This window comes from Panthera tigris, chromosome B1 (genome assembly GCF_018350195.1).
Source record: "Panthera tigris isolate Pti1 chromosome B1, P.tigris_Pti1_mat1.1, whole genome shotgun sequence".
Lineage (NCBI taxonomy): Eukaryota > Metazoa > Chordata > Mammalia > Carnivora > Felidae > Panthera > Panthera tigris.
In genome coordinates, this window is record NC_056663.1 from 165,506,375 (window position 1) to 165,533,314 (window position 26,940).

Genomic DNA, 26,940 nt, shown 5'->3' on the forward strand with positions numbered 1-26,940 from the left:
ATATGTGAGGTGATGGGTCTATTAACTATGGTGGGGATTTGACAGTGTATAGCAATTCAGCACATGGTACACTTTAAATATGTTACGATTTTATCTGTCAATTTATACCTCAAGAAAGGTGGAAAAAAAATTTAATTAAAAGCAAAAAAGAGAAACTCAGAAAGTCACTTGGAGCAGCCTTAGAAGGAGACGTACATGGTTTTAAATGGAAAGCAGCAAGAAGCTGGCCAAGGGAGTAGAATGCCTGGGTGGTAACAGGAATTGAAACCAACAAAAGGAAAGCCCGTGCAGGGCAGAAGCAGTCTCTGCAACACGCATTCCAGATCCCCGTCTTCCACAAGGCTTGGGCTGCAGAGTGCTAACAGGAGGCACACCTGGCATCCCAGAATTGACTTTGGCACAAGGCAGCACATGCTAATCAGCAAGCTGCCAGCCCACCAGCCGCCCTCCTTCCCACTGTCGGCGACGCATCCCAGTCAGCCACTGCCAATTAGGAAAGTGACTGAGGCAAAATACATTAATAAACCATGGCAAGGAAAATTAGAAAGCCTTGCTAGTTCTAGTCTGGAGGCAGATTTAGAAGCTGTTTCGGGAATATAGGTGGCCTGGTTAAGCTTGATTGATGAGAATGACTTATTAGTAAGGGCACGGGAAAAGAGTTAAAAGTGTATCCTATGATTTTGTCGAGGATGTACAAGTATCACTTCAATAGAGTTATAACCATTCAAATCATGAGGGCAGGTTATCCTATCCCATTGTCTATACCGAAATCTGTGTAATCATAATGATGAGGAAAAAAATACAATAGCATTTATTGTACACCTTCTGGTCCTCATATACTCTCTTAGACACTTCAGATTTACTCATTATTTAATTCTGAAAAGAAAACAAAAACCAGAACTCCAGTTAGGAAAGTAATTATCCCCCTTTTCAGACAAGAACATTGAAACCTGGAGATATAAGCGACTATTTCATTATCAGACAGCAGGTCAGTAACAAAGAATTTGACCTTACAGCTCTTTGATTCCAATGCTTTCACATTTTCTATTGCACTGTTATGCTGTGAAACTACTTTTTCCTTTTTTTCCCTTTTTCTTTTAGAGCCTGAAGTCAGAAATATCCTGGGTGATTTCTTCATACAGGGCTAATTTCTGTTTGAGAGTCAGGCTTACTAAACATAGATCAGAACTTGAGGTGAACCTTCAGATTTGAGTTTGCTAGTTAACTGTTAGTATCAGTAGTTACCTATTAAGGTATTTCAGATTCCTTGCTTGCCCTATTCCTTGCCCCAAAGTTGATGCAATCTGATTATGGTTCAGCATCTAATATATTAAATGGCTTTTCAAAGTTCAGTCCTTCCAGGTGTCATATTCTGCGTTTTTTAGCAAAATTAACTGGGTTAACCCAGGTCTTTAAAAGTATAGCTCCATGAATTAACATCACTGTAGTCATTAGAAACTTCTGTTTAGTCCTAGGTGAAGAATTTGATTACTGCTTTTGACTGCAGTCTATAAAGTCATTTCTCTATAATTTACTTTGTTTTGGAACTCATCCGTGAAAGCTGATACCCTTATAGCATATATGAGGGAGAATTCAGGTGTTTCAAAAGGAGGGCGTTTTGCTTCAATTTTTTTGTAAATATAATTTTTGTTTTCTTCCTTCTAAGCTTTGCAATAACAAAATGGAAAATAATGTCTTTTATAGTCTGAGTATTTCACTGTTCATACAGGTTTAGGTCATTAAATATTTAGTTTCACTAGAGCAAAATTTTGACTGCATACTTATCCTTAGTTTTTAAACTGCCAAAAAAAAAAAGCTATTATTTATTTTCAAAAATCCTGGTCTTTCAAGGAAATGATTTCCACTTGGGCGACTTTTTTGTGATAAATTTTTTTTTTAATAATGTATTATTCATCACAAATAACATACTATCTCCCAGCTAAATCACCTCAGGGAGCTATAAGAAGTCACCAAAACTATTAACATTTGAACAGTCACTCTGCATTTTATGGCAATGCAATTACAAAGCTGAAATAGTAAAAGGATTTGAAAACAATGGAGAGTTTATACAGATGGTGTTTTATGCAGTCTCCTGTTCTTTCATTGTCTTATTGTCATCATACTGGATATATTATTTTTTTAAACTCATGAAATCTGAATATTACTGTTTTAATTCAAGCTGCATCAATGAAGTACATAGACTGCGTGGCTTGTAGACAAGAGAAATTTATCTCGCATGGTTTGGGAGACTGGAAGTCTGGGATCCGGATGCTAGCATGATGGGGTTCTGGTGAGGCCCTCTCAGGTGTGGACTGTTGATCTCTCATTATGTCCTCACATGGCTGAAAGAGAGTTGCTTTCTGGCCTCTTCTTAAAAGGGCAGTAGTCCCATTCATGAGGGCTCCACCTATATGACCAAATCACCTCCCAAAGGCTCCACCTCCCTAACACTGGGGATTAGATTTCAACATATGAATTTGGGGGAACATAGACATATGAATTGTGCTGTCCAAAACAATTACTGTGACATTTATAGTAACACCAGACTAGATTCTTATTTCTTAAGTAATGAAATAGAGGCTCAGGGATTTCACAGTGCTCCTCCTGACCAGCTGTATTCAACCATTTTTACATCCAGCCTTACTTTCATCCAGAACGTCTACCTCTTTCCTGTTATTATTTGAGCTTAGATGTGAACCATGCTAGGTTTCTTATAAGTCACCTCTCAAATATAATAAATTATGGTTGATGGGCAATTCTTACAAGACATTGGTCTTAAGTCATCATGACACTTCTAAACCCATGTGACAGCAAAAGGCTATCAAAATATGCCTAATCAAAGAGCTGAATCATAACCTTTTAGAAATCTAGGAAGAAAGTAGTTCAGTCATGAAGATGATAGGTTAACAAGACCAGAAATTTGTGGATCCACTCTGAAAAGACCTGAGGGCTTTCTTGGAACAATGGAAGAATGGAGGGTAATCTCAAAGCTTTCCTTTCTCTTCGCTTGTAAGCCCCTTGGTTTCTCAAGATAGGAAATGAATAACTAAAGTAAAATAGCCCAAGGCTTTCTAGAGATCCATTTAAGCAGTGTAATCCTGTGTCTTTTGATTTTACTTAAACCACCACTAGATGGGACTCTTGCATCCTTGGTTTAGATTCTTAGCTTCTTTATCCAAACTTTGGGGGCCTTAATAAACTCAGAAATAACAGAGAAGCTAGTACCCTTTGTCTTACGGGTTCTAAAAGGGACATTCGCTTATATCATTTAATGTTCAGGCATATAAAATATATAATTCCCATTTTAGAGATAAAGTCACTGAGGCTGAGAGAGAGAGCAAAAAGGGAGAATCTAATATTTGTTGAGCAATTCTGTGTACCAGGCGTATATGATGCTTCTACAATCCTCCCAAATCCATTAAAAATACCATTTCCATTTTGCAGATGGGGGAGGGACTGAAGCTTAGGAAAGTCACCTAACTGCTCTGGCAGAAGCAGAATCCAAACTCTTGCCTGATTTTAGTGCACATTTCTCTGTGCATAGCCACTGCTCAAGCAATGTATAAACACTTTAATGCATGATATAACTTTAAAATTTCTTAAGATATTAGGGGCTTTAGCAGTAAAATGCAAGGGTTAGAATTCATGATCTTGAAAAATACATGATATGGTCATACAACTGACTTTGAAAGAGGATTCTATTTATAGATTAGGCAGGGTAATGTAGTAGTGTGGGTTTTTGAGATTGACTGCTAGTTTTGTATCCCACTTCCCCTACTTGGTAACAGTATGAACTTCAGTAAGGTAGTCAACTCACTTAGCCTCAGTTTCCTCAACCGCAAGTGAGTATGATGATAGTACTTATAGTAGGTGCTTCTAAGTGACACATTTTATTGTCATATCTGGAGTAATATAAGAATATGAGACTTGTGTGCAACAGATTTATACTATCTTTACATCACATTTATATTACAATGTTCTGATTAAACTTACTTTATTTTAAAGCTTACTAAATTCTTAACTTGTATTTTCCTTCGTATAGAATTACAGATATGGTCCACCGCTGTTACTGTTCAGTTTTTAAAATTAGTTCTTTCAATCAGTGAACCAACAGATAATGAGTATTCACTGTTGCCAGAATCTGAGTTAGGTGGCAGCATTTTCAAAAGACACAATGAGCCACATGCCCACAAGCCGCTCAGAGTGTGGAGGAGTGAGACAGAAGTAAAGAATTATGGGTGCCAAGAGAGAAGTATGTTAAAATAAGGTAAGAGCAAAAAGAAGAAACAATTATATCTGAAGAAGAAGACTTCAGAGAATCCCAAAGGGAAGAAGAATCAAGTCAAGCCTTGCAAATTAGTATGCTGGAAAAGGACATATTCTAAGCAGAGGGTACATAGTTATCAAAAGCAACATGAAGCTTATAGAGAACAACCAATTATTGATGGGTGTGCCTTAGGCATGGGATTCATTTATTTGTAACGATAGTTAGACAGATGGAGGCCAGTTCCTCTACAGCCTTACATCCCATGCTAAAGCCATGGAAACTGCTTGAAGGGTGTTTTAGCAAAGGAGTAAGATCGATATATTTGAGCTTGGCGAAGAGTCTTATACGGAATAACAGATAAAAAGACTGAAACGGTATGAATGATACAAGGTGATTATTAAGAGGTAATTGACATCAGCTGGGTGAGAAATAATAAAAGCGTAAAATAGGACAATGGATATTGGTGGAGAGGGAGTTACAGACTTGAGATGTCGACACTAGGGAGGGAGAATATGCAGGACCTGGTGAGTCTGAAGGGTTTGAGAAATGCAGGCATTGCAGAACACCCCTAGATTTCCAACTGAGTGACTAGATAAATGTACTGTTCTCCCCTACAATAGAGAATTATGGAAGACATCGTAGGTTTGGGTTCAGTTGTGACAGTTTAAAATTTGAGATTTCTGTGGGACTCCTTTGTGTCGGATTACTATAAAAGTTTTCTCTGCTCTCCCTGCCCCTAATCTTACCTTCCTCTGTTCCATTCTACGCAGTACAGCAAAAGTGATCTTTCTGAAGCTCAAATTTAGTTATATAACCCTCTCCTGCATGAGCCCTTTCTGTGGCTTTACAATGCAACCACTGACTGAAACTTTTACCATGATTACAACTTTGTGAGGCCTCACTAGCCTAACCCACTCTATTAGCCCCCTTTTGCTATGTTGACCTACATCAGACCTAGTACCATATTTTTCCTTCAATAAACATATTTCCCAGACTTTTCAAATCTCCTTTTATGTCTTGCTTCTTCCTGGAAACCTCCTCTTACTCCAAAATGTGAATAGATATCCATAGGGAGTCTTAGAGGACCCTATACTTTTCCATCATTTGCTATACTGTCTGTGTAACATGTCTACCAATTATCTGCATCTTCTGGTAGATTATATTCTCCTTGAGCATTTCATTCATGTTTTTATATAGGCATGTTTAACAAAGTGACACGCATGTAGGAGACTGAATACATCTTTAATGAGGAAATGAATGTCGTATAGGAGATTCAGTAAATTTTGTGGAGATATTCAGGAGATGTTCAGATATTTGGGACTGGAGCTCATGAGATATATCCCTGAAGATCTTCATGATATGGAAGGAGGTTAGGAAATGGGAATAAATGATACTGTCAAGAGAGAGCAGTAACATAAGAAGACTAGAAAAGCAGCGTGTTGCTTTGTGGAATGTGAACAATTAAGTGATCAGTGGTGAAGGACAGCCCACAAAGAGAATGGAAGAAGAGTAGTTAAAAGACAGAATGTGTATCGAATACTGGTAGCTGTGGAGTCTCTACTTAATGGGACTGCACTGTTTCGAAGTGGGCCTTGGGGCTGTCTTAGGCTGCATTTGCACAGCCATTACATTGGCATGAGTAGCCGGAGGCCAGTGTGTGTCTGTTCAGTTTAGATGTATTTATCAGGTAGTTGGGCATGTTAGAGGGTCAATACAAAACATTCCTTTCTTCCTTTCCTAAATTTTCATAGGAAAATTTCTGGATAGTCCCAAGTGTACATTTGTTAGATGATTAATTGTCTTTTAATAACTTACAGAATACTAGAAATCTTGAGTCCACCAGTGGACTCCCAATCAGGACTACGTTTCTTTGCCTCTCTTATTGCTCAATGTAGTCGTATGACTAGTTCTCAAAGACATAGGAGCAAAAATTAAGTATAATTTTCCATTTGTAGCCTTAGGCTCAGAAACTTGCCCTTAAAGTGAGTGGATGTGGCTCTCCTCCTTTCCCCTTTTGTTTGCTGAAATGCAGATCAGGTGTTGGCAAGCCCTCTTGAACCTCCAGAACATGGGCAACACCTTAAAAATGGAAAAGAAATAAGAAAGAGGAAGCCTAAGTCTTTGGTACCAAGGCCATCATGTCCTTGGATGTCTTATACCAAAATTGTCAAAGGAAAGTTGGGAGGTGGGGGCTTTCAGTGTATTTTGTCCACTTTCCTACCTGTTCCAGACCATAGTCTTTACCTGGTGCTTAGCTTAATAACTTTCTAAAGCTTAACTAACTGGAACATTATATATGTGTAATATGTATATATACATATATATCTCCACATTATGTACTAAATATTCTCTATATTCCATATACACACTATTATATATACAATATTCTGAATGAGGTTATTGAACACATAAAATGTTTCTATAAAAACTCTGTTGCAATGATCATACATACTCTCTAATCTTAAATATTACAAGGCATCCATTTCCTTGGAAATTGAATTCTGGAAAAAATAGCTGGCATTAGGCTATTTTTTTTTAAATTTTTTTTTAACATTTATTTATTTTTGAGACAGAGAGAGACAGAGCATGAACGGGGGAGGGTCAGAGAGAGAGGGAGACACAGAATCCGAAACAGGCTCCAGGCTCTGAGCGGTCAGCACAGAGCCCGATGCGGGGCTCGAACTCACGGACCGCGAGATCATGACCTGAGCTGAAGTCGGACGCTTAACCGACTGAGCCACCCAGGCGCCCCTGCATTAGGTTATTTTTATGTATTTATGTATTTAACTCCAAACACACACAAATATAGGCACTCATTTCTGTTTCTGTACCTCAACAAATAGGGTACTTGCTTCATAAACTATATTTATTCATTCATTTAATGCAAAAATATGTTCCAGGCACTATGCTACACCTTTCAGATACAAGGTAAACAAGAAAGATATAATTCCTGCTCTTCGCAGAGGTTACAGTCTGTCTGAGGAGATGGGAGGGTAAACAATATATATAACATATATTATGAATGTTGTGTTTTGGGAATATGCAGGGTGCTCTCTGGTAACATGAAAGGGGCACTTAACCCAGATTTGGAATAGTAACTGATCCTCATAGCTTGAGGCTGTGTTACTGATTCTCTAGAGTCTCTGAATATTCATATACATTTTCATGTATGTACTTTCACATTCATCGTGATTGCAAATAAATTTTAGTCTGTAGCCATGAGCTTTTAACATAGTGCTAATTTAACAGTGTATATAGATGTTAAATTAGGGTTAGTAACACTACTGTATGAAGTTCTTACTTTCAATCTTAAAATATAATTTTGATTTTGCTTACGGGGAAAGAATTAAATAATTGGCCAGATTTCACACATAACGTTTTTTGCCAAAAATACAATCAAGGCAGTTAATGCGTGTGTTTGGTGGGGGGTTGGGGGAGTGGAATATTAGGTAAGCTAATTGAATAAATTAGGTGCATAGAATTAAAAACTTGGTTTTTCTTGAATTTTCCTATTTTCCACACGTTATTTTAAAATGATGTAAATACAGCAATATTATAGCAATACTCTCATAATTCATTTTGATTCATGTTTATATGCTTTCAAAGTCCCCCTTTTAACATTCAGTTATCAGGAACACAGTGAACTGTCAGAGCATCTATGTTTCAAATTTAATTATGCTGGCCGAATTCAGAGATTTCCGAATTTGCCTTATGACTATCAGTCATCTGCTGACATCAGTTCCAGAAGGTTGCCTATATTATATTGATTGCTAAATGTTCCCCAGTGTTTCTGATTATCTGTCAAGCTCAACTACCCAGAACACAACCAGAAATTCAGAAGTAGAAAAAATAGACATCTGACTAATAACATGGGAAGTTATACAAAATAATGCATTAAAATCAAGGCACTGGGCTCCAGGCTTCAGCACCGACATGTGAAGAGCTTGCAAGTTGTCACTCTTATCCTTGCCACAAGAAAAAGCTGAGCAAACTGAAAATTAAAGACTTTTATTGCATTTGTAAGAGAATCGAGGTGACAGGCAAAGTGCCATCCCAAACTGTGAAGAGGCAGACACATTGAGAGGGATGCAGCTAAGTTTTTTTTTTTGTTTGTTTAACCTGAAAGGGATACTACTAAAGCATCATGCACTGCAATGATACACTGAGAGCCTTATCTATAACTGAAGCCATGTCCAGGAGAAGGGACCGGGCAGAACCTCATCCCAACCAACAGGAGGGCGATCCTCCCACTCCAGCCCCTCTGGCCTCGCTCCCTCATCTAAGGGGTGTGAACTCATGAAAACTCAACAGAGATCAGAACTTCAAGGAAATGGATTGGGCATGCGGCAGCCAGGGAAGGGAGTAAGAAGAATGGGGCATAAAACGTACCAGAGGAGACACAGTTGTGAAGATTACAGCCTAAGATACAGGCCCACCGGAAGACTGAGGTTCAATCAGAAGATTATAGAACAGCCCCCCTCCCTTACGCCTTCCTGCCACACCAGCAAAGCTCCAGGAGTGACCTAGCAATAGCTTTTAGCAGAAAGATCTGAAGTCTGGGAGGAAGAGTGCTTTGGGAAGTCCAAAGTCAAGAGGGTAAAACCGCAATAAGAAAATGAAAGGAACTTGGATCCTGTGGCACCTATAGTGATAGCAAACACTAAACACAGCCACCCTATAGCCAGACTGACATAAATCCTGCACTAAACGTCTGTTTATCTCAGTTTCCATTACCCAAATGAACATGGTCAAAGTTCAACGAAACAGTATCGGGGATGTGTGTCAATTATATCTCAATAAAACTTGGGGGTGGGAGGGCGGATGAAGAAAAATAGAAGGCATGCCAAAAGGAAAAAATACAAATCAAACCAGTTGGAAGAGGAAAAGCAGACCACAGAACCAGACTCAGTTATGACAGAGATGTTGGAATGATTAAACAAGGAATTAAAAATAACTAAGATTAATCTGTTAAGTCTGTTAATGTCCCTAATGGAAAAAATAAACAACATGCAAGAAGAGATCAGTCATGTAAGTAAAGAATTGGAAGCTCTAAGAATCAAAAGGAGTGATCTTACATAAGAAGTGATCATGCCATTACCCTGCTTAAAATGAACAGTATAATGGTTTCCCATTGCTCTTGATGAGAAGTTAGATTACCTTAACACCATCCAACAGGTTCTGAATGATCTGGCTCCTGCCTCCCACTCTGGCCTCATCTTCCATGAAACTCTAATCTGTCTTCCTGCCTTCCAGGCTTCTTTTCATTTCTCTTAAATGCTTTCCTTATGTCCCTGGCTTCCTATGCATGCTATTTCCCCAGTCTAGCATTATCTTCCTTTGCCTGGTGACCGCTTTAACTTTTCCCCTTATTTCCTTAGCGAAGCCTAACTCAAATTCCCAGTCTAGGTAGATCGCTTGATTACAGTCCATCATAGACCTTGCCCAGTTGTGATGTTAGGTTACTTTGTGCTCTTTTAAAAAAATATATATTTTAACTTTTATCTTTTTGTGGCTTTGCTCACATTCCGTTCACAGCTCTACCATGTGTAGCACAAAATGAGGACTAAATGTTTATGTGCATTATAAAATTTTTTTTAACGTTTATTTATTTTTGAGACAGAGAGAGACAGAGCATGAATGGGGGAGGGTCAGAGAGAGGGAGACACAGAATCCAAAACAGGCTCCAGGCTCTGAGCTGTCAGCACAGAGCCTGACGTGAGCTGTCAGCACAGAGCCTGACGTGGGGCTCGAACTCACGGACCGCGAGATCATGACCTGAGCCGAAGTCGGCCGCTTAACCGACTGAGCCACCCAGACGCCCCTATGTGCATTATAAAAGAAGGAATAGATTTCTTGCAGGTATCCTAATGAAGTTAATGCTTATCAGCTGCAGATCATTGGAGACGTAGTTTCAGTAAATATGTATTAATTCATTTAGAAACTATTTGATGGCCTCCTACTCTCTGCTGAGCACCCTTTTACCTTTGGGGGAGAAGACAACGAACAAGGCTCTACTCCATGTAGTTCACTGGGAGGATACAGTCATGTAAACCAACAGAAAATTCAAGAAGGACACAACGTGATGGAGGTAGCCATAGGACCAGGTCACAGGTGCCTTTAGGGGTGAAATCCTGCAGAACGCATCAGCGGAGTATGCTCTCTGAAGTGCAGGAATCTTTGCACTCGTGTTCGTTGGTGTGTTCCCAGTGCCTACAAAAATAACTGGCGTTGAGTAGGCACTCAGTAATGTACTTAGGGAAGGAAAGAGAATTAGGTATTCTTAAAAAAGAGGGGGAAGGATCCTAGGTAGAGGAGATAATATGTTGCCTAGACTGACAAATTGCTCAAACTGAGAAAACATTCATGTCACTGCAGCTTCAACCTCAAAGATGAAAATGGCTTCCTTTAGGTCATAGGGGCCTTTCTCCGAGAAAAATGGCTTCAGGAAGAAAAGGATTGGGTAGAGGGATGTGAGTTTTAAATGTATTAAGTCCAGGATACATTCAGGTAAGCAAAAAAAAAAAAAAAAAAAAAAGTTATAGTCTTTCACAATATTGTGCACACTAAAAGTGTCCTTTCAGACATGTTCTTCTAGATTATAGTTGATGGTTTCTAAATTCTCACAAATTTTAATTTAGTGGAGTTTGAGTTCATTAGGCTTTATGACAAGATATGTTATCTAAGTTCTCATTTCTGCACCTAACACAAAATTTCAGTGTTTTTATCCTTCAGATGTAGGACAGTCACGAGTTAAAATTGCAACCTTAAAAATAAAATAAGTGCATTTATTACTCTATTTGTAAGTGCTAAAAAAAAAAAACAAATCTAGCACTTTTGTTTTCAGAATGTCTGGGTTTTTTTTTTCTGCCATTTCTGCCAGTAACCAGCAGGTGGTGTCACACAATTTTACATTTGTGTCCTATTGCGTTGTGCCGTTTGGTTTCCAAGACTTCCACCCCACACCCCAACCACAAAGACTCACACACAACATCTGATGGGGATGAAAGTCTAAAGGAGGACTGTATCGTATCGTATCGTATCGTATCGTATCGTATCGTATCGTATCGATTTTGTTTCATTTCATCTTGTTTCATTTCATTTCATTTCATTTCATTTCATTTCATTTCATTTCTCTGATTTAAATCTGTCTTGACTTTGCTTTCAGGGTAATATTTTTCTGCACATGCACTGAGGCACCTTTTTATAATAGAGATACCGGTTCACATGCAGTAACTCTTTGGTCACTGTATCAACATTATGGGAAAACACTATTCATAATCTTCACTTCACAAATGAGGATACTGTGGAACAAAGGGCCTGGGGAATGTCCCCCAAGGTCACAAGATTAAGATTTAGGCATCTGGCTGTGGAGCTCGCAGTGTCAGTCTCTGTGCTGAAATCACCACCCCCCCGACCCCCCGATTTGATTTTATACTCTCAGCACATATTTGCAGCCAACACTTGGTGTTCCTTTACTTTGATGCTATTTGTTCAGCTCCTGAGTTCAGGTCTTGCCACTTATACCTTACATAAGAAATGTTAACATAGAATGAAACCAGAATATCAAAGAACTGTATGTCAGATATTGTCTGTGTGTGGGGAATGGTGACACGTATTTCACATATATGCATCGAATTTTAGTGCTAAAAGCACTGTAAGTTATTTGCCTTTTGTTTTACTGAGAAAGAAACTTGGGCCTCCCAAGGACGCATTGAGTTATGGTAGTCACACAGAGGAGATAAAGAAAGAGACAGTCTGGTAAAAAATGTGGGAACATTCATTTTTGGAGGCCCTAGTAGGTATAGAAAAATGCCCATTGTTGGCAGACAGGCATGTGGAAGGTCTGAGCTTACCAAGTAAGTGCACCTCTTTTTTTAATGCCCAGATCTTCTATTTATAGTGTCATGGGAACAGGCGAGGCTGAACTAGCAGGCAGGAAAGCTAGCATATGAGAACCACACCCTTCCAGTGAAAAGAAAAAAAGGGGAAGGGGGGAAAGGTAGAAACTCATAGTCCGTGTTACCAATTTTATTGTCAAGTTTACACAGTCAGATGAAAGAAAAAAATTAGATATAGGGAAGATTTGAATATGGTGAAAAATAACTTCATAGTAGACTCATTGAATTGCTAGAATGTTTTAGTAGTTTGAATGACTAGACCCAGATCTAATTTTAAACTAGCAGTGTAGAATTAGAATCATAGTTAAATTTGTGGTTTGCCATAATTTGAACTTTGCATTTTTTGATTAACCTACTTTAAATTAGTCAACATTCATGTAACAATCAATCATTCCCAGAAATTCACACTTGAATTATAAATGATAAATGTCATCAGGTATCCCTTCTTTAAATTAAAAATCTTGTATTTTTTTTGTCTTATCGCAAAAACAAAGCAAGGTCACTGCAAGAAAAAAGGAAAAAATAAAAAAATGAATTGCCTCCAATGTTAATTCCCCAAGTAACTAATATTACCATCTTAGATTATATCCTTACAGATTGTATTCTTTCATGCTTGTCTAGTAAAATACCAAAGAAATGAAACAACAAAAAATCAGTCACAAGTCCATTGTCTATTTTATCCATCCAGACCACGTAACACTTTCTTCCCCAAAGTGGTAACTGAAGTGTCCTTTTTCGTTTTATGTTCTATTTACTAAGCTCATACAGGTATATCTATATTGATACAAATATCCAAGTGCAGATATTTTCATGAAAATTGAATCATGAACTATTTTTAAGCAAAATGTATGGTAGATACATTTGCAATGAATTAACAGCCCTGCTTTACTCTTTGTAATATTGTTGTGGTATTACTAGTGTAGGTAATCAACAATTTATTAAACTATTTCCCAATCGATGAATATGCCAATGGTTGCCACCTTTTTACTTTTACAAGATGTGTTCATGTAAAGAGCCTTGTGTATCATTTATCGCTTTATATTTTCCTGCTGTCATTTCAGTAAGAGACATTTCTAATAGCAATAGTGCTAACAAAAAAGAATTAAAGTAGCTGACATTTCCTGAACACTTATGATGTGCCAGATTTTATGCCAAATTCATACTAAACCGTCACAACGTACCTCTAAAGAAGGTAGAGTTTATAATTCTATTTTGTATTTGAAGAAAGTAATGGTTGAGGAACTTGCTGTAAGTCACAGAAAAACAGCAAGTATTGGAGGCAGGATTCAAACCCAGGCCATGTGACTGGGAGGCCATCGGAGGACATAACAGTACAGTTAACCGGTATTTTATACTGTCCCGCCCCATCTAGAAGAATTGCTGGGGATCAGGGTAGATACCAGCAAAAATGGTGGAGTATGAAATTCCAAATAAAAGCCTCCTGGTATTAGGGTGAGGAAATGGGGCTCATTCAGAAAGTATTATCAGCACTTTATGGTGCCTCCCTGGAAGACATTTGCAAAAAGCTTGTCTTTGTATGTTACCTGACTCAGAATTCTCCTGGTGCAAAAGTTGCTACCAGGAAGATGTCACTGAAAGTATTTATAGGCAGATGTTTTAGTTGCTTCTGCCTGAGGTGATGGATAACATTTGGGACAAACAATGGTCTGACCAAAGAGTTTGAGAGGAAGGGCTAAGGAAGAATTGTACAAAAGTAGTTTCAAAAGCACTGACATGTATTTTGGAATCTAAAAGTCCACGTGTATACACAGAGCTTTGTGAACACTCAATAAAGACCCGAGACAGTCGGTTAAGCGTCCGACTTCGGCTCAGGTCATGACCTCACGGTCCACGAGTTCGAGCCCCGCGTCGGGCTCTGTGCTGACAGCTCGGAGCCTGGAGCCTGCTTCCGATTCTGTGTCTCCCTGTCTCTCTGCCCCTCCCCCGTTCATGCTCTGTCTCTCTCTGTCCCAAAAATAAATAAAAAACGTTGAAAAAAAATTAAAAAAAAATTAAAATAGTAGAAATAAAATACCTATAAATACATTTAAATAAAAAAAAAATTACTGCTTATTTTTGAGAGAGGGAGAGACAGAGCGTGAGTGGGGGAGGGGCAGAGAGAGGGAGACACAGAATCCAAAGCAGGCTCCAGGCTCTGAGCTGTCAGCACAGAGCCCAATGCAGGGATTGAACCCACGAACCACAAGATCATGACCTGAGATGAAGTCGGACGCTTAACCGACTGAGCCACCCAGGCGTCCCTAAATCTTTATGACCTTGAATTACGTAACAATTTCTTAGGTATGACACCAATTTGTAATCCCTATTCAGAAAGGATGCCCATTGCCGACATTCTCTTCAACACTAGCGTGGTATAAATCTTTTGAAGTTTGCTAACATTTTGGTGACTATATTGTTTTAAAAAGGCATCTTGGGGCACCTGCGTGGCTCGGTCAGTTAAGCATCCAACTTCGGCTCAGGTCATGATCTCACAGTTCGTGGGTTCGAGCCCCACGTCGGGCTCTGTGCTGATCGCTTGCTCAGAGCCTGGAGCCTGCTTCAGATTCTGTGTCTCCTTCTCTCTCTGCCCCTCCCCCGCTCACACTTTGTCTCACTCTGTTTCTCAAAAATAAATAAATGTAAAAAAAAAAGAAAATTTAAAAAGGCATCTCATTATCACTTTGTTTATATTTCCTTAACTGCTAAGGAAGTTAAATATATTTTCCTATATTGATTTGTCATTTGCATCGCTATATTTTGCATGTGTGTGTGTACATGTGTGTGCATGCATGCGTTTGTGCAAGCACATGCGTTGGGGAAGATGTGGTTTTGCTTGTGGATATGTGTGGTTTTATCTGTCTTGTTTCCTGTTTAAGTATTCTCCTGTACCCAGTTGTCAAAAGAATACATCTTCACAGTCGTCTAAAACCTTGCACTTTGAGACATGAAAGGGCAGTGCGTTTCTGTAAATGTGTTTTTTAATATTGACTTAGTAGTAGGTGAAGTAAATTTACTTTTCTACCTTTTATTCCTACTACTACCATCGTATTCCTAGATGCATTCACTCATGATGAAAGACTCACTGCTATTTTGAATTCCTAACTCTATTGCAGATGAGAAGAAAAGGCTGCTTTATTTATCCTCAGGGAAAGCAAAAAATACAATAGTATACAACTTTAACATATGAATGAACATTTCTTTAACATTTTAACTCTTTTAATTTAATGTGCCCTCTATGTACGAAATTAAACTTCTATTGGATCTCTGATAAAACAGGTAATTGCAGACATTTGACTGCTGATGTTACAGCTTACCTCCTGCGTTATTGCTTTCTTTTTACTTAATCATTTTGACTTCCCTGACTACTGGCAGAAAAGCTCTGCAGTGAAAGGAACTAAATTATTTTTTAAATGAGCAGAGTATAAAATATTCCTTAAAATGTAGTGATTTGCATTTTATAAGATTTAGGGTTTAGTTGCTTGTTTTATTTTCTATAGATTCTAAGCTTCGTTATGAAAGAAATTATGTCCTCATGACGCTAAGCGATCCAGAATTAATTTCATATTTAGGTAGCTATACTTAGAATGAAGAACGTCTTAATCATAGTTCCATTGTGATCACTGGTGTGGATGATTGGTCCATTGCTTAGCATGTTTTAAATAAACGATGAATAAATGCATGTGAGGCTTTGTGTGAGATTTTTTGAAAATAATGTTAATGCACGATGGATCAATTTAAAGTACCTACTTTCCTCATAGGAAATTCTACTTCAGTTATCACCAACCTTTGTACCCTTAACGGTATTCAAAAGAGAAAAAGGAGATTCATAGCAACAAAAATGAAAACTTAAAGCATTTCGGAGTTATTACTTCAAGAATTATAACAGCCATTTGTGATAATTAACTTTGCTCTGTTCTTCCAGTTTTTTTTTTAAGTGGATACAGTGGCAGTGAAAGTAACTTTGAAAAAAGAGTATTTCCAATGCTGTCTTGTATCTGTTGATGTTTTTGGTTCCTGTCTTTCTGCAGGAGTCACAACTGTTCTAACAATGACAACTCTAAGCATCAGTGCTCGGAACTCCCTCCCCAAAGTGGCTTATGCAACCGCCATGGACTGGTTTATTGCTGTTTGTTATGCATTTGTGTTCTCTGCCCTAATTGAATTTGCAACTGTTAACTACTTCACCAAAAGAGGATGGGCTTGGGATGGGAAGAGTGTAGTCAATGACAAGGTAAGTGAGAATCCCCTAACAGATTTAGTTTATAACAGACATGTTCCTAAAAATTGACATTAAAAACATTCAAATATAAATTGTGTGTGTGTGTGTGTGTGTGTGTGTGTGTGTGTGTGTGTGTGTGTGAATCATATTTCTTTTAAAGTATGCTTTTGCCTGAAATCCTTTAGGAGTGCTTGTTAGAGTATGACTTCTGTTGAAACCACTCCCTAGCATCTGCTGAGCTCTGACTGTGTGTCAGGCACTGTGCTAAGTTGTTTACATATGTTCTATCACGTAATCTTTACAACTTTATGACTAGTGTCTCTTTTTAATTCTCATTGTTCTGATGAAGGAGCTAAGGCTTAGTGAAGTCATTTACTTGCCCAAGCTCACACAACTAGTTAGTAGCTATATGTGATGGCAGATCTGACCATGAAGTTCATGCTCTTAAATACCACACTGCTTTATAATAAAGAGATTTGAAAAGAAAGTGGACTTTAATTTACCTGTTGTAGAATCTCAGGCTCTATCAGCAGTTGAGTTACTCTTCACCTACCCTCATCGCTGTTGCTTGGATAGAAAGGTTCAAGCGACATTGTTATCTCTTCCATGTTGTATGGAATAAGTACTTAGCTGCTGGAATGCTCAGAAAGTTTAAGTTGCTCATGTAGTCTATGAGACTCATTTGTTTCTAAGATTAATTTCTTTGGGAATTGTTGGTGTCCATTTTTAGGTTTCAAGTACTGAAGCTAGTGGAAGTTTTGAGCATTAATATAACATCTGTTCCCTTTCTTATTTAATGGATTATTATTCATCTGCATTAAGAGGAAGCTTTGGCTGTATCACAGTGAGATATAGAGTATTCTTAATAGTTAAGTTCTACTTGGAAGGCTTCTTTTTAATAATACACCTATTAAAATGCTTCTTCCATTAAATTTGGAATAACATACTTGGTGATTTTACTTCTTTGTCAGTTATTTAAATATAATTTTTTCTCATTTCTAGAACCATATTGCAGTTTAAGCATACAAATGATTGATGTTATAATTTAAAAGTCTTGCTCTTTTTCCTAATTTTGTAAACTGTAAGTTTTAATAAGTGCTGGTTTATTTCATTTTCTAAGCAACGTTTTGCATACTAACAGCCACTGAGTAAATATTAAAGGGAATCCAATTAGCTTTCTATGCTTAACTTCTAGGTTATTTCAGCATTTCCATTACATTTTATTATTGATTTATGTTTTCATTTTCCATATAATGTACTGCTTTTTCATTGCTATCTATGCAATTACTTCTTTTTAGTTATATTAGTTACACATGCGCTTTCATACTAACTTTTTTTGAAGATGAAATGCCAGATGTATTTATAAATGCCAGACAAGTTTATAAATATGTCACAAAAGATAAATAGTGGTTTGTGGTAAATTCTCCATATAGATATTCATTGATATATCACTTTTTAATGCTATGAGGGTGCCAATCAAATTGACATTGTGATTTGGCATATCAAATAAAATACCTTCTCCCTGTACTTGGAAAATAGAAGTACCTATAAATGCAAAAAAACCCATTCATGATGATGCATTCTAAAAGCAATTACCTAGTACTGAGGAATGCTGGAATTAAGTCAAACCACATATCAAATCACACAGAGCAAAGATAAATCCAGGACAAAATCATTGATGTTCCCATCTCATCTGCAAGAAAACAGCTAACAAATGTTATATTATTTCAGTTCTAAGTGGTTGGAATTCAGTGGTTAATTTAAAGGGAACATTGTATCAGGCACGTTGCTTGTTCTTAGTTTTCCATAGCTAGGCCCTTGAGAATTTTTTGTTGAATAAAGAATCTAAGAGTTTCTTTTATGAAGTCTGCACATGTAACACCAAGGAAAAACTTCACTGCCTTCACGGAAAGAATGTTCAGTCTTTACAGTGGTGAATTTATCAGTGGGTACTCAACCCAATTTCATGATTCAAATGAATTTTGGGAGGTGCTCCCTAAACTTAGCTTGGAAATAATCACATTCTTAGGACTGAAAGGAAATCGAGTGCCCCAAACTAGCACATCTGCCTGAAAAAATATTTCAGTGCAGTCTACTTTCAGGCTTCTCTGCTTTAGTTTTCCTTAGGAAGAAATTTTTTTATGTGGAAAATGATAATTTATTTGAATTATAGAATTTTTGTCCACTGCCCATGTTGGTGTCCTTCCAGTTTTATCAGACTGGAAAAAGTCCTCAGCTTTCGAAGTTGGTGTCATAAGTCAATGCAGTTCAATCATCTGTCAATAGAAAGAGCATATGACAAGTTCTTAAACATTTGTAAACTGGCAAGTATTAATTTGCATCATAAGAATAATAATGACTCAAAGATGCATACCACTAGCATATGTTTGAAAAAGGAAGTACACATTTAACATACAATTTATATGTAGATTGCACTCTGTTGATCTTGAAAGTTGGTTTTTGCAAATACATAAATCCACTCCATTCATATTCAAGCTACATTTGAGCCCTCTGTTAGAAGACATAGCCTACCTGCTGTGCTCTGTGATCTTGGACGAGATGTTTTACTACTTTTAGCCTCAGGTGTGACACTAGATTACAAAACTTTTCACTCTAAAAGTGTAGTGCTGGATCAAATGCTCCATCTCCAGTTGTTATTCCTTTCCATATACAGAACGTATCTTATTATGAAATGCCCCAAGTTCTTCTGGAAGCTTCCCTCACAACCAACATTCTTCCGCTTGCCCTAGACTAATTCTTCCACTGCAGCTCTCAATCTCTTTCTCTCTTGTTCTTTTCTCAGCCTTGAAGCATCGGTTATTGTTTTCTTCTCATTTCATCAAGGCCATCTTCTCCTTTCCAGCTGCCTCCTTCCTTTCAGTAAGGAGTATGCTTACTCTGTTTCATTTACCATGGAGGCAAGAACTCTCTCTAGATCCTAGGTCACCCATTCCCCCACCTTCAGATTCTACCATCTTCTTCTCCATTCAAGCTTTTTGAAAACCGTGCTACGATGTCTGTGTTCTCACTTTCAATTTAATTCTCAGCCCACTGTAATCTGATTTCCTTTTCATGTATTGTCCTGTAACCGACGGACACCAATAACCTCCACGTTTTCAGATCAGATAATAATTTTTCATTTTTCTCAAGGGATCCCCATTCAACCCATTGAATATTGTTGGGCTTCAGAACTCCATTCAGGTGCAAGTCAGCAGCATTTCTTTACAAGAAGCCTTCGAATAGCAACTTCCTGCCCTCAAATCCTGGCCTGGCAGCTGCCTTTATTCATTCTATTCTGAGAGTCCTTGCCCGAGTTCACAGTAGATACTGTCTCCCTAACATCTGCTCTTGTTTACCCCTAAAGACAGTCATTTGGCTTTATTTTATTGTTTTTGGTTTTACTATTCACTATGTGATTCTCACTTTAAGGGTTTTATAGATAGTATTTGTGGGAATGTCTACAACACTAAACAGTGTCCACCCATTTACTGTCCCCAAATAGATAATCCTACTCGTGCTGAGAACAAATGTCAATCTTCAGGAAATTTCTGAACCCTGCACCCCCCCGAAATGATTCAGTCCCATTTAAGTGTGTCTAGCACCCTGATTTTTTACATTAAATCTTTTATTACAGTTTGTAATTGTATATAATGCCTCATCTCCTTCACTGATCATTATAACCTGCCCATGTTTATTTCAGTAAATCATCCACTGTTGGCCTTTTGCACTGGGTCTTGTGTGTATTAGTTGCTCAGTAAATATGGTCTGAATGAATAAAGTACGGCCCAATCAAATCTACAGCTCATGCTTTTATAGTATCTATAACTGTACCCTATACCTTTCTTTTAAGTTCTAGGATCATATATCCATCCTATTCCCTAGGCATTTCTATATGACTCTACTATCTCAATCTTTACATATCTTTTTTAAAATAAAAATACAACAAACAAAGATAAAAGCTTCTAAATTGATTTTGTATATTTCCCATGCCCACATTTCCTTTTTTAAATCTCTGGCAAAACCTAATCTCACATACCAACAATTTGGAAATACCCCTTAACATCTAACCTGTCATCACATGGTGCCTATTTTCTTGTCCTTGTCATGGACTATGCCCTTGCTCAGTGTTCTCTGAGAACACTGTCTCTAATCATGTCTCCCTCCAGTCCATCCTCTACATTAGTGCTAGGGTCATTTTTCAGCTCTTCAGTGAATTGTTGAAATCTTAATGCTAATTATTGAACTCTTTCATGAATTCTTCAAGTTGGTCAGCTGATATCGTCCAAGTACATAACTTTCTCATAAGTTTGTTTCACATGTTGAGTTACTTGTTGTTTTACAGATGTCTATATTTTAGCAAGAGCGTTTGCTCAAGTTATTACTATTATTATTCATTGTGCATTACCACCGTGTGCCTAGGAATATCTCTGTGTTAGAAATGAGAAACTGCAGGGACATGTGGGTGGCTCAGTTGGTTAAGCATCCGACTCTTGGTTTTGGCTTCAGTCATTATCTCACTGATTCCTGAATTTCAGCCCCATGTGGACTCTGCTGATGGAGCAGAGCCTGCTTGGGATTCTCCTTACCTCTGTTTCTGCCCCTCCCCCACTCATGCTCTATCCCTCTCTCAAATAAACAAACAAATAAATAAATAAAAACCTTAAGAAAAAAAAAAAAAGAAATGAGAAACCATAGATTGTTCCCATAAAGTTACTTACTCAGGATCACATCTAATAAGTGGTACATCCAAGATTGAACACAGACCTGAAGTCCATGCTTGGGTTCTTCCTCTAGCCGTTAAACCATCCCCCAATATCCATGCTGCTACACATCTCCATGACATTAGATTCCTCTTACCAAAATGCCCCCTCCTTCCTTCTGTAACTGATGAATTCCTACTTCTTTCTTAATACCCATCTGCTTTTACTTAACACTGAAACTTTCTAAGTGAATCCAATTACTGCCCTCTCTTATCTTTCTGCAGTACCTGACACAAATTCATTCTATGTGACCTTAGTAAATTATACTTTTATCATAAATTTGTGTTTCTAACAGTAGGTTACATGGTCTAAGAAGATAGTAGTATTGTCACACTCATCATTTTCTCTGCTATAACCTGGAATAATAGCACATAATTTATTTGAATTAAATTTAAAAAATAAATAACTCTAATCTCTTGAGACTGATTCCATTTCTCAATCTGAGTCAGTGGTTCTCCACTGGCCAAGAAAAGCATATTCTCTGCAAACACATCATATATTAAATTACTTAAAACACAGACTTAGTTGGGGCACCTGGGTGGCTCAGTCGGTTAAGTGACCGACTTTAGCTCAGGTCATGATCTCACAGTGCATGGATTCGAGCCCCATGTCGGGTTCTGTGCTGACAGTTCAGAGCCTGGAGCCTGCTTCTGATTCTATGTTTCCTTCTATGTCTGCCCTTTACCAGATCCAATTCTGTCTCTCTTTCTCTCTCAAAAATAAATAAACACTAAAAAATTTAAAAAAAAGATTTAACAACATAGTATCCAAACTAACATGAAATGTGCCATTGTTTTGTGATTCACTCCATGCAATTCATAGAAAACATCACATTTCAAGTGTTTTCTTCATTTATTTGCATTTTTCAACATCCTGCCTTGTTCCAAAAGCATTTCAGGCAGTTTACCAAAAGAATGCATGCACTTAACTATTATAAAATAAAATATAAATAGAAGTAAGATATCAGGATGAAGGAAAATACAATGCAAATGTGTCCACCGTTTGGGCCAGAACATTAGCTATAGTCCATAGCTAGAGGAGTTGAGTTTTAAATTCTGAGCTTCTTGGATGCCAAAGTAAACCATGGGGTGGGGGGCGGGAGTTACTCTTATTTGTAATCAAAAAATGGAAGCATAGATTTTCTTAGAGAAAATATTTTCCTACATTGAATTCTTTAAAAACAATATCATATGGGTTTTATATTAGGGAAAGCTGGGTACTATTGAAAGTAATGTCAACATTTTCCCAATAAACTCAGTAATGAATTTCATATTGATGTCTCTTGTAGTCCCCTTCAATAAAAGCTGAAGGCATTACATTAACATACAACTCAGTGAAGGCAATTCTTCAAGGAGCTAAGCTAATATGGTCCAAGTATATAGCTTTCTCATGGCCCAATTTAATCCAAGGAAAGACTTTAGAGTACTTAGAGAAGTGGATGGACTGTATAACCTTCAAACAATCTTCTGTAAGTATCACTTTTCTCAGTCAGGATGGTTAGCAGACAGTTAACAATAGCATTATCTGACCCAGGAGCATGTTGTTGCTTTACAAGAAATGGGCTGGCTAGTAGCCACAATGACTGTAAAAAAAGCAACATGGTATATAGAAAGAGCATATATTTGCCACTCTGGCAACCTTGGGTTTTTTCCAAAGTCTGTCTTATCTAGTGTTACATTTATGAGCGCTCCCTTTCCTTATTCTAAGGACAATATCTGCGATTCTTTCCAATTCTGCAACCATGTGATTATTATTTTTATTCATATCCCAGGTCACTATGCTAACAGATGTCTATATTTTAGCAAGAGCATTTGCTCAAGTTATTAACACGGTATTTTATCTACCACTCTAAGGAAGCTGAAACTGGTTTGCCCCATGGTGTAAGACATTTTGATTTCTACAATCAAGAATTTTCCAGACTTGAAATTTTACATTCTAATGAAGTAATAAACTCAGAACATTCTGAATCCTATAAAACATTGTTTAAAAAATAGAAAATGTAATTAGTATGTGCTGTATTTACTTTTAATTCCACTTCAGCTACAGCATCAACAAATTCTATAGTAGCGTATTTTCCTCTTTTCCCCCCAATTAATGTGTAAAAACACATAATCTATTGATTTTGTGATTAGCCACATTTTCCCCTTCCCACTTAATATAAGTCTCAATTACAAGCAAAACAGCTTCCACAAACATGTGGAATGGTAAAATTGTGGACTTTCAGGATAATTACATAATAGAATTATAGAACAGCCTATGGGAATCTAAATTTTATGAATCTCATAAATACTATACTCTACAAAATAACTTTACATGTTTGTATATATCATATACTTTCTAAATATATATTTTTTCTCACAGTGATCATTCTAGTACATGTCATTCATGATAAAGCAAACATTTTTTGAGCCTCTTCTGTGCCAGGAACTATGCTAGGAGCTCTGCATTGCACAGTCTGTGCTCTCAAGGAGCTTACAGTCAAGTGGAAGAAAAAAATAAGTGGAAGAAGTATACATGCCACTATAGAGACAAACACTAGGGTGTCGTGGAAGCCCATGCATGGAAAGAGTAATTATTGCAATAAGAAGTAATGTTTCAATACATGTGATTTTGAGCTGAGTTTGTATAAAATGGATCTAAATAGGGGAACAGCATGGGTTGGTAATCAGTTCCTGGCTCAATTGTGGTATCATTCACAGGTTAGGGAATAAAGGAGAGTGTATAGAATTAGGTTGGGAGTGAAAGTAACCTGTAATCATTTCTGGATATTTTGCATTTTAATTACCTATGGAATATGTAGATAGAGAAGTCTAATGAAACATAATGGGTGATAATTCTGGTGAGAGGTATTATGTCAGTCATCTGCATATTGGTAACAGAGCCATTCAAGAGTCACTTAAAATTAATAGAAAATAGCAGTGGATAGAAGTTAGCAGTGAATACAGCAAGGTGATATCTTCTGTAATGGCCTAGCATACTAATATTTTTTAGTACTATCAATAGTAGATCTATGAATTACAAAGAATAGTAATAGAATATATTATGTGGACTTAATCTGTATACTCTGCTTTAGCAGATCTAAGAACTGTAAGTCAGCTATCAATTCAATAGTATTTTTCTCTAGATACATGATTTTAATTTTAAATAGATAGGAGCAACTTGCTTTACTGTATATTTGTGATAATTACTTTCAAATGGACTGAGGGGAGTTATTTTATAACTTTGTAAGACTTTGTAAGATCTACGCCAGAAAGGCTTGACTGGGCTATGGCTAAGAATTGAGAAGTTTTAGTACCATGAGAGTGCCCTGCGCTTCATTCAGTGAATTGGTAAGAAATTACAAGTGCCAACCACTGGGTTTTGACTAAACATAGTACTCAGGACTCTTGCACTTTTTCTTGCTATTGGTTCTGAAAATAATCAAGTTTCCAAGTTCCTAGAGAGCATTTTGAAGCCAAGCCATCATCTTGTCAGGTACTAAGCTTGCCTCCAAAGTTCATACTTATATTCAGAAATTGAAGCCATTCTTTGAACAATGAAGAAAAAATAAGATGAAATTTTATTCTTCGTAGTTAAGTCAATAGAAGTTACAAATACACATTAAAATTATTTTTAACACTGCTTATGATAATATCCACAGTATTGGGATGGAAAAAAAAACCCAGCAACATACAAAAATATTTGAGGGTGATATTTGGCTGGTACATTCTGGCACAGCCCTTCTGGGTATTTACAGCCAATGTTTGTTCAGGTTGACCAGAGTATCTGTTTTGTTTTGTTAGTGCCCCTGCTTCAGAGTTTGTTAAATAATTTAGCATCACCTATGGGTTTGTATACAGTTGAAGGGTATTAAGTCAGGCAGGAAGGGTGCTGGTGAGAGTACAAAGTCTATCTGTAAACGCTTCTTGCAACAAAAGACATTTACATTTATGTTTCTTTGTCAAAATGTCTAAACCTTGCACCATAAATCCTGACCTAACTTAAATGTCCCTCTTCCAAGATACCTTTTTTGGGTTCCTCCATGCAATGTTTATGTCTTCTTTCAAAGATATAAAATGGATCTTGTAAGCCAGTAATCAAGATTTTGTAACTGAGTTATACCCATTCCTACTCTCCGCTAAGAGACTGTGCTTTTCAATGTGGTTTGAGTATTCATTTGCGCACTTAATTCTCACAGTGGTTCATTATGGCTTTGGTATAATTATCTCCCTGTTTTCAAACTAGAAGCTGAAGCAGGTAGAGGTTAAAGAATATTCTCATGGTCAGTCCAAATTCTCTATAAGTGCCATTTGAGATTACTTTAAATGATATCTACGTATATTCGAAATAATGATAATATAAACCCCGTATGTTACATACTTTATGGTTTAAAGGGTCTTTTTAGAAGATTGACCTAGTGATATAAACTAGGAATTTAGGAAAGAGTGTACTCCCAAGTTTCAAACACCTTCTCCAAAGAGTAATATCACATAGTATGATATTTAAAGCAGAGGTTTAGAAGTCACACACATGGGAGTTTTTGTGCTTTTTCAGCCACTTAAGACAGGAGACCTGGTTATATCACGAAACCTCTTTAGCCTCTAGTTTGAAATTTGTAACATGGGGTTAAGTATTGAACTTACCTCCTACCCAGCAGTGATGTTTTTTTACAAATAATACTGTCAGTCTTAACCCTCCACCTGACACATCCTAGTGTTCAGCACGTGTTACCATCTCGCTGTCAGTTACATACTTGGAAATTCCCCTGCATTTGTAACATGGGAACTTTGTGTGCCATTGCAGAAGAAAAGCTGTTTTATAGCTTTCATAGTGGTAGACCCTCAACCCCTTTCCTTTTATACTCCAGCCACATCTGGAAGAATGCCTCATCAGCTAGGGAAAGAGAGGAGGGAGAAACCTGATGTCACTAAAGGACAGGAAAACCAGGCCCGTTTTTAGATCTTCTGGGCTCCCTGAGGACCTTTCTTATCTCATTTTACCTGAACATTTTGAGAATTCTTTAAAAAAAATTTTAATGTTTATTTATGAGAGAGAGAGAGAGAGAACATGAGTAGGGAGGGGCAGAGAGAGAGGGAGACACAGAATCTGAAGCAGGCTCCAGGCTCCAACCTATCAGCACAGAACCTGATGCGCGGCTCGAACCCACGAACCACAAGACCATGACCTGAGCCGAAGTCAGACACTTAACTGAGTCACCCAGGCACCCCGAACATTTTGAGAATTCTTAATTGAAAATAATTGATATTTGAAATTCTGTTCTAGGCCACTTCGTCCTCTAAATCTGTTGATTTACACTCTTCACTATTTTGGATAATTCATAGCTGGCTCAATTTTGTTTGCATTTAGATAACTAAGAAGACATTTATGTTAGATAGAAATGCAGATAAATGTTATTTATGTTTCCAGGTTCATTAATTCAGCTGCATATTATGTGCCTACCAGGTAGAAGGCACCATGCTAAGTGTAAGTTTATAATGGTAAACAAGACAGACGTAGCACCAGCCTTTATTGAACTTAGATTCTAATGAGAAAAGAAAACGTCAATCAATCACACTAGAAAGAATTTATACATTTTGAAAAATGCCACGATGGAAGTAAACTGAGTGCTGTGAAGCATGCATTTGGGCAAAAAGACTGTGCTGCATAGAGTGGCTGGGAAGGTCTTTTTGAGGACAAAGACTAAACCAAGACCAAAGTATGAGAGGGGATTGATAACAGGAAATGCAGGATGGAGAGAGGCAATTCAAGTAAGGAAGTGGCATGGCCAAAGGTACCAAACAAGGAAATATTCTGAAA

The 26,940-nt window shown here is 37.4% G+C and overlaps 1 protein-coding gene across 2 annotated transcripts in view; it reads left to right on the top strand.

The window, feature by feature from the left end:
- The window catches only part of GABRA2 (gamma-aminobutyric acid type A receptor subunit alpha2), a 120,921-nt gene that overhangs the window by 90,934 nt on the left and 3,047 nt on the right, over positions 1-26,940 (top strand). Inside the window, exons 9-10 of one of the 2 annotated variants that reach the window (XM_015534764.2) lie at positions 16,194-16,396; positions 22,433-22,612. In XM_015534764.2, the coding sequence (XP_015390250.1) occupies positions 16,194-16,396; positions 22,433-22,612 (383 nt within the window). The remainder of the gene's footprint in view (positions 1-16,193; positions 16,397-22,432; positions 22,613-26,940) is intronic. The other variant, XM_015534763.2, reaches the window with a different exon arrangement.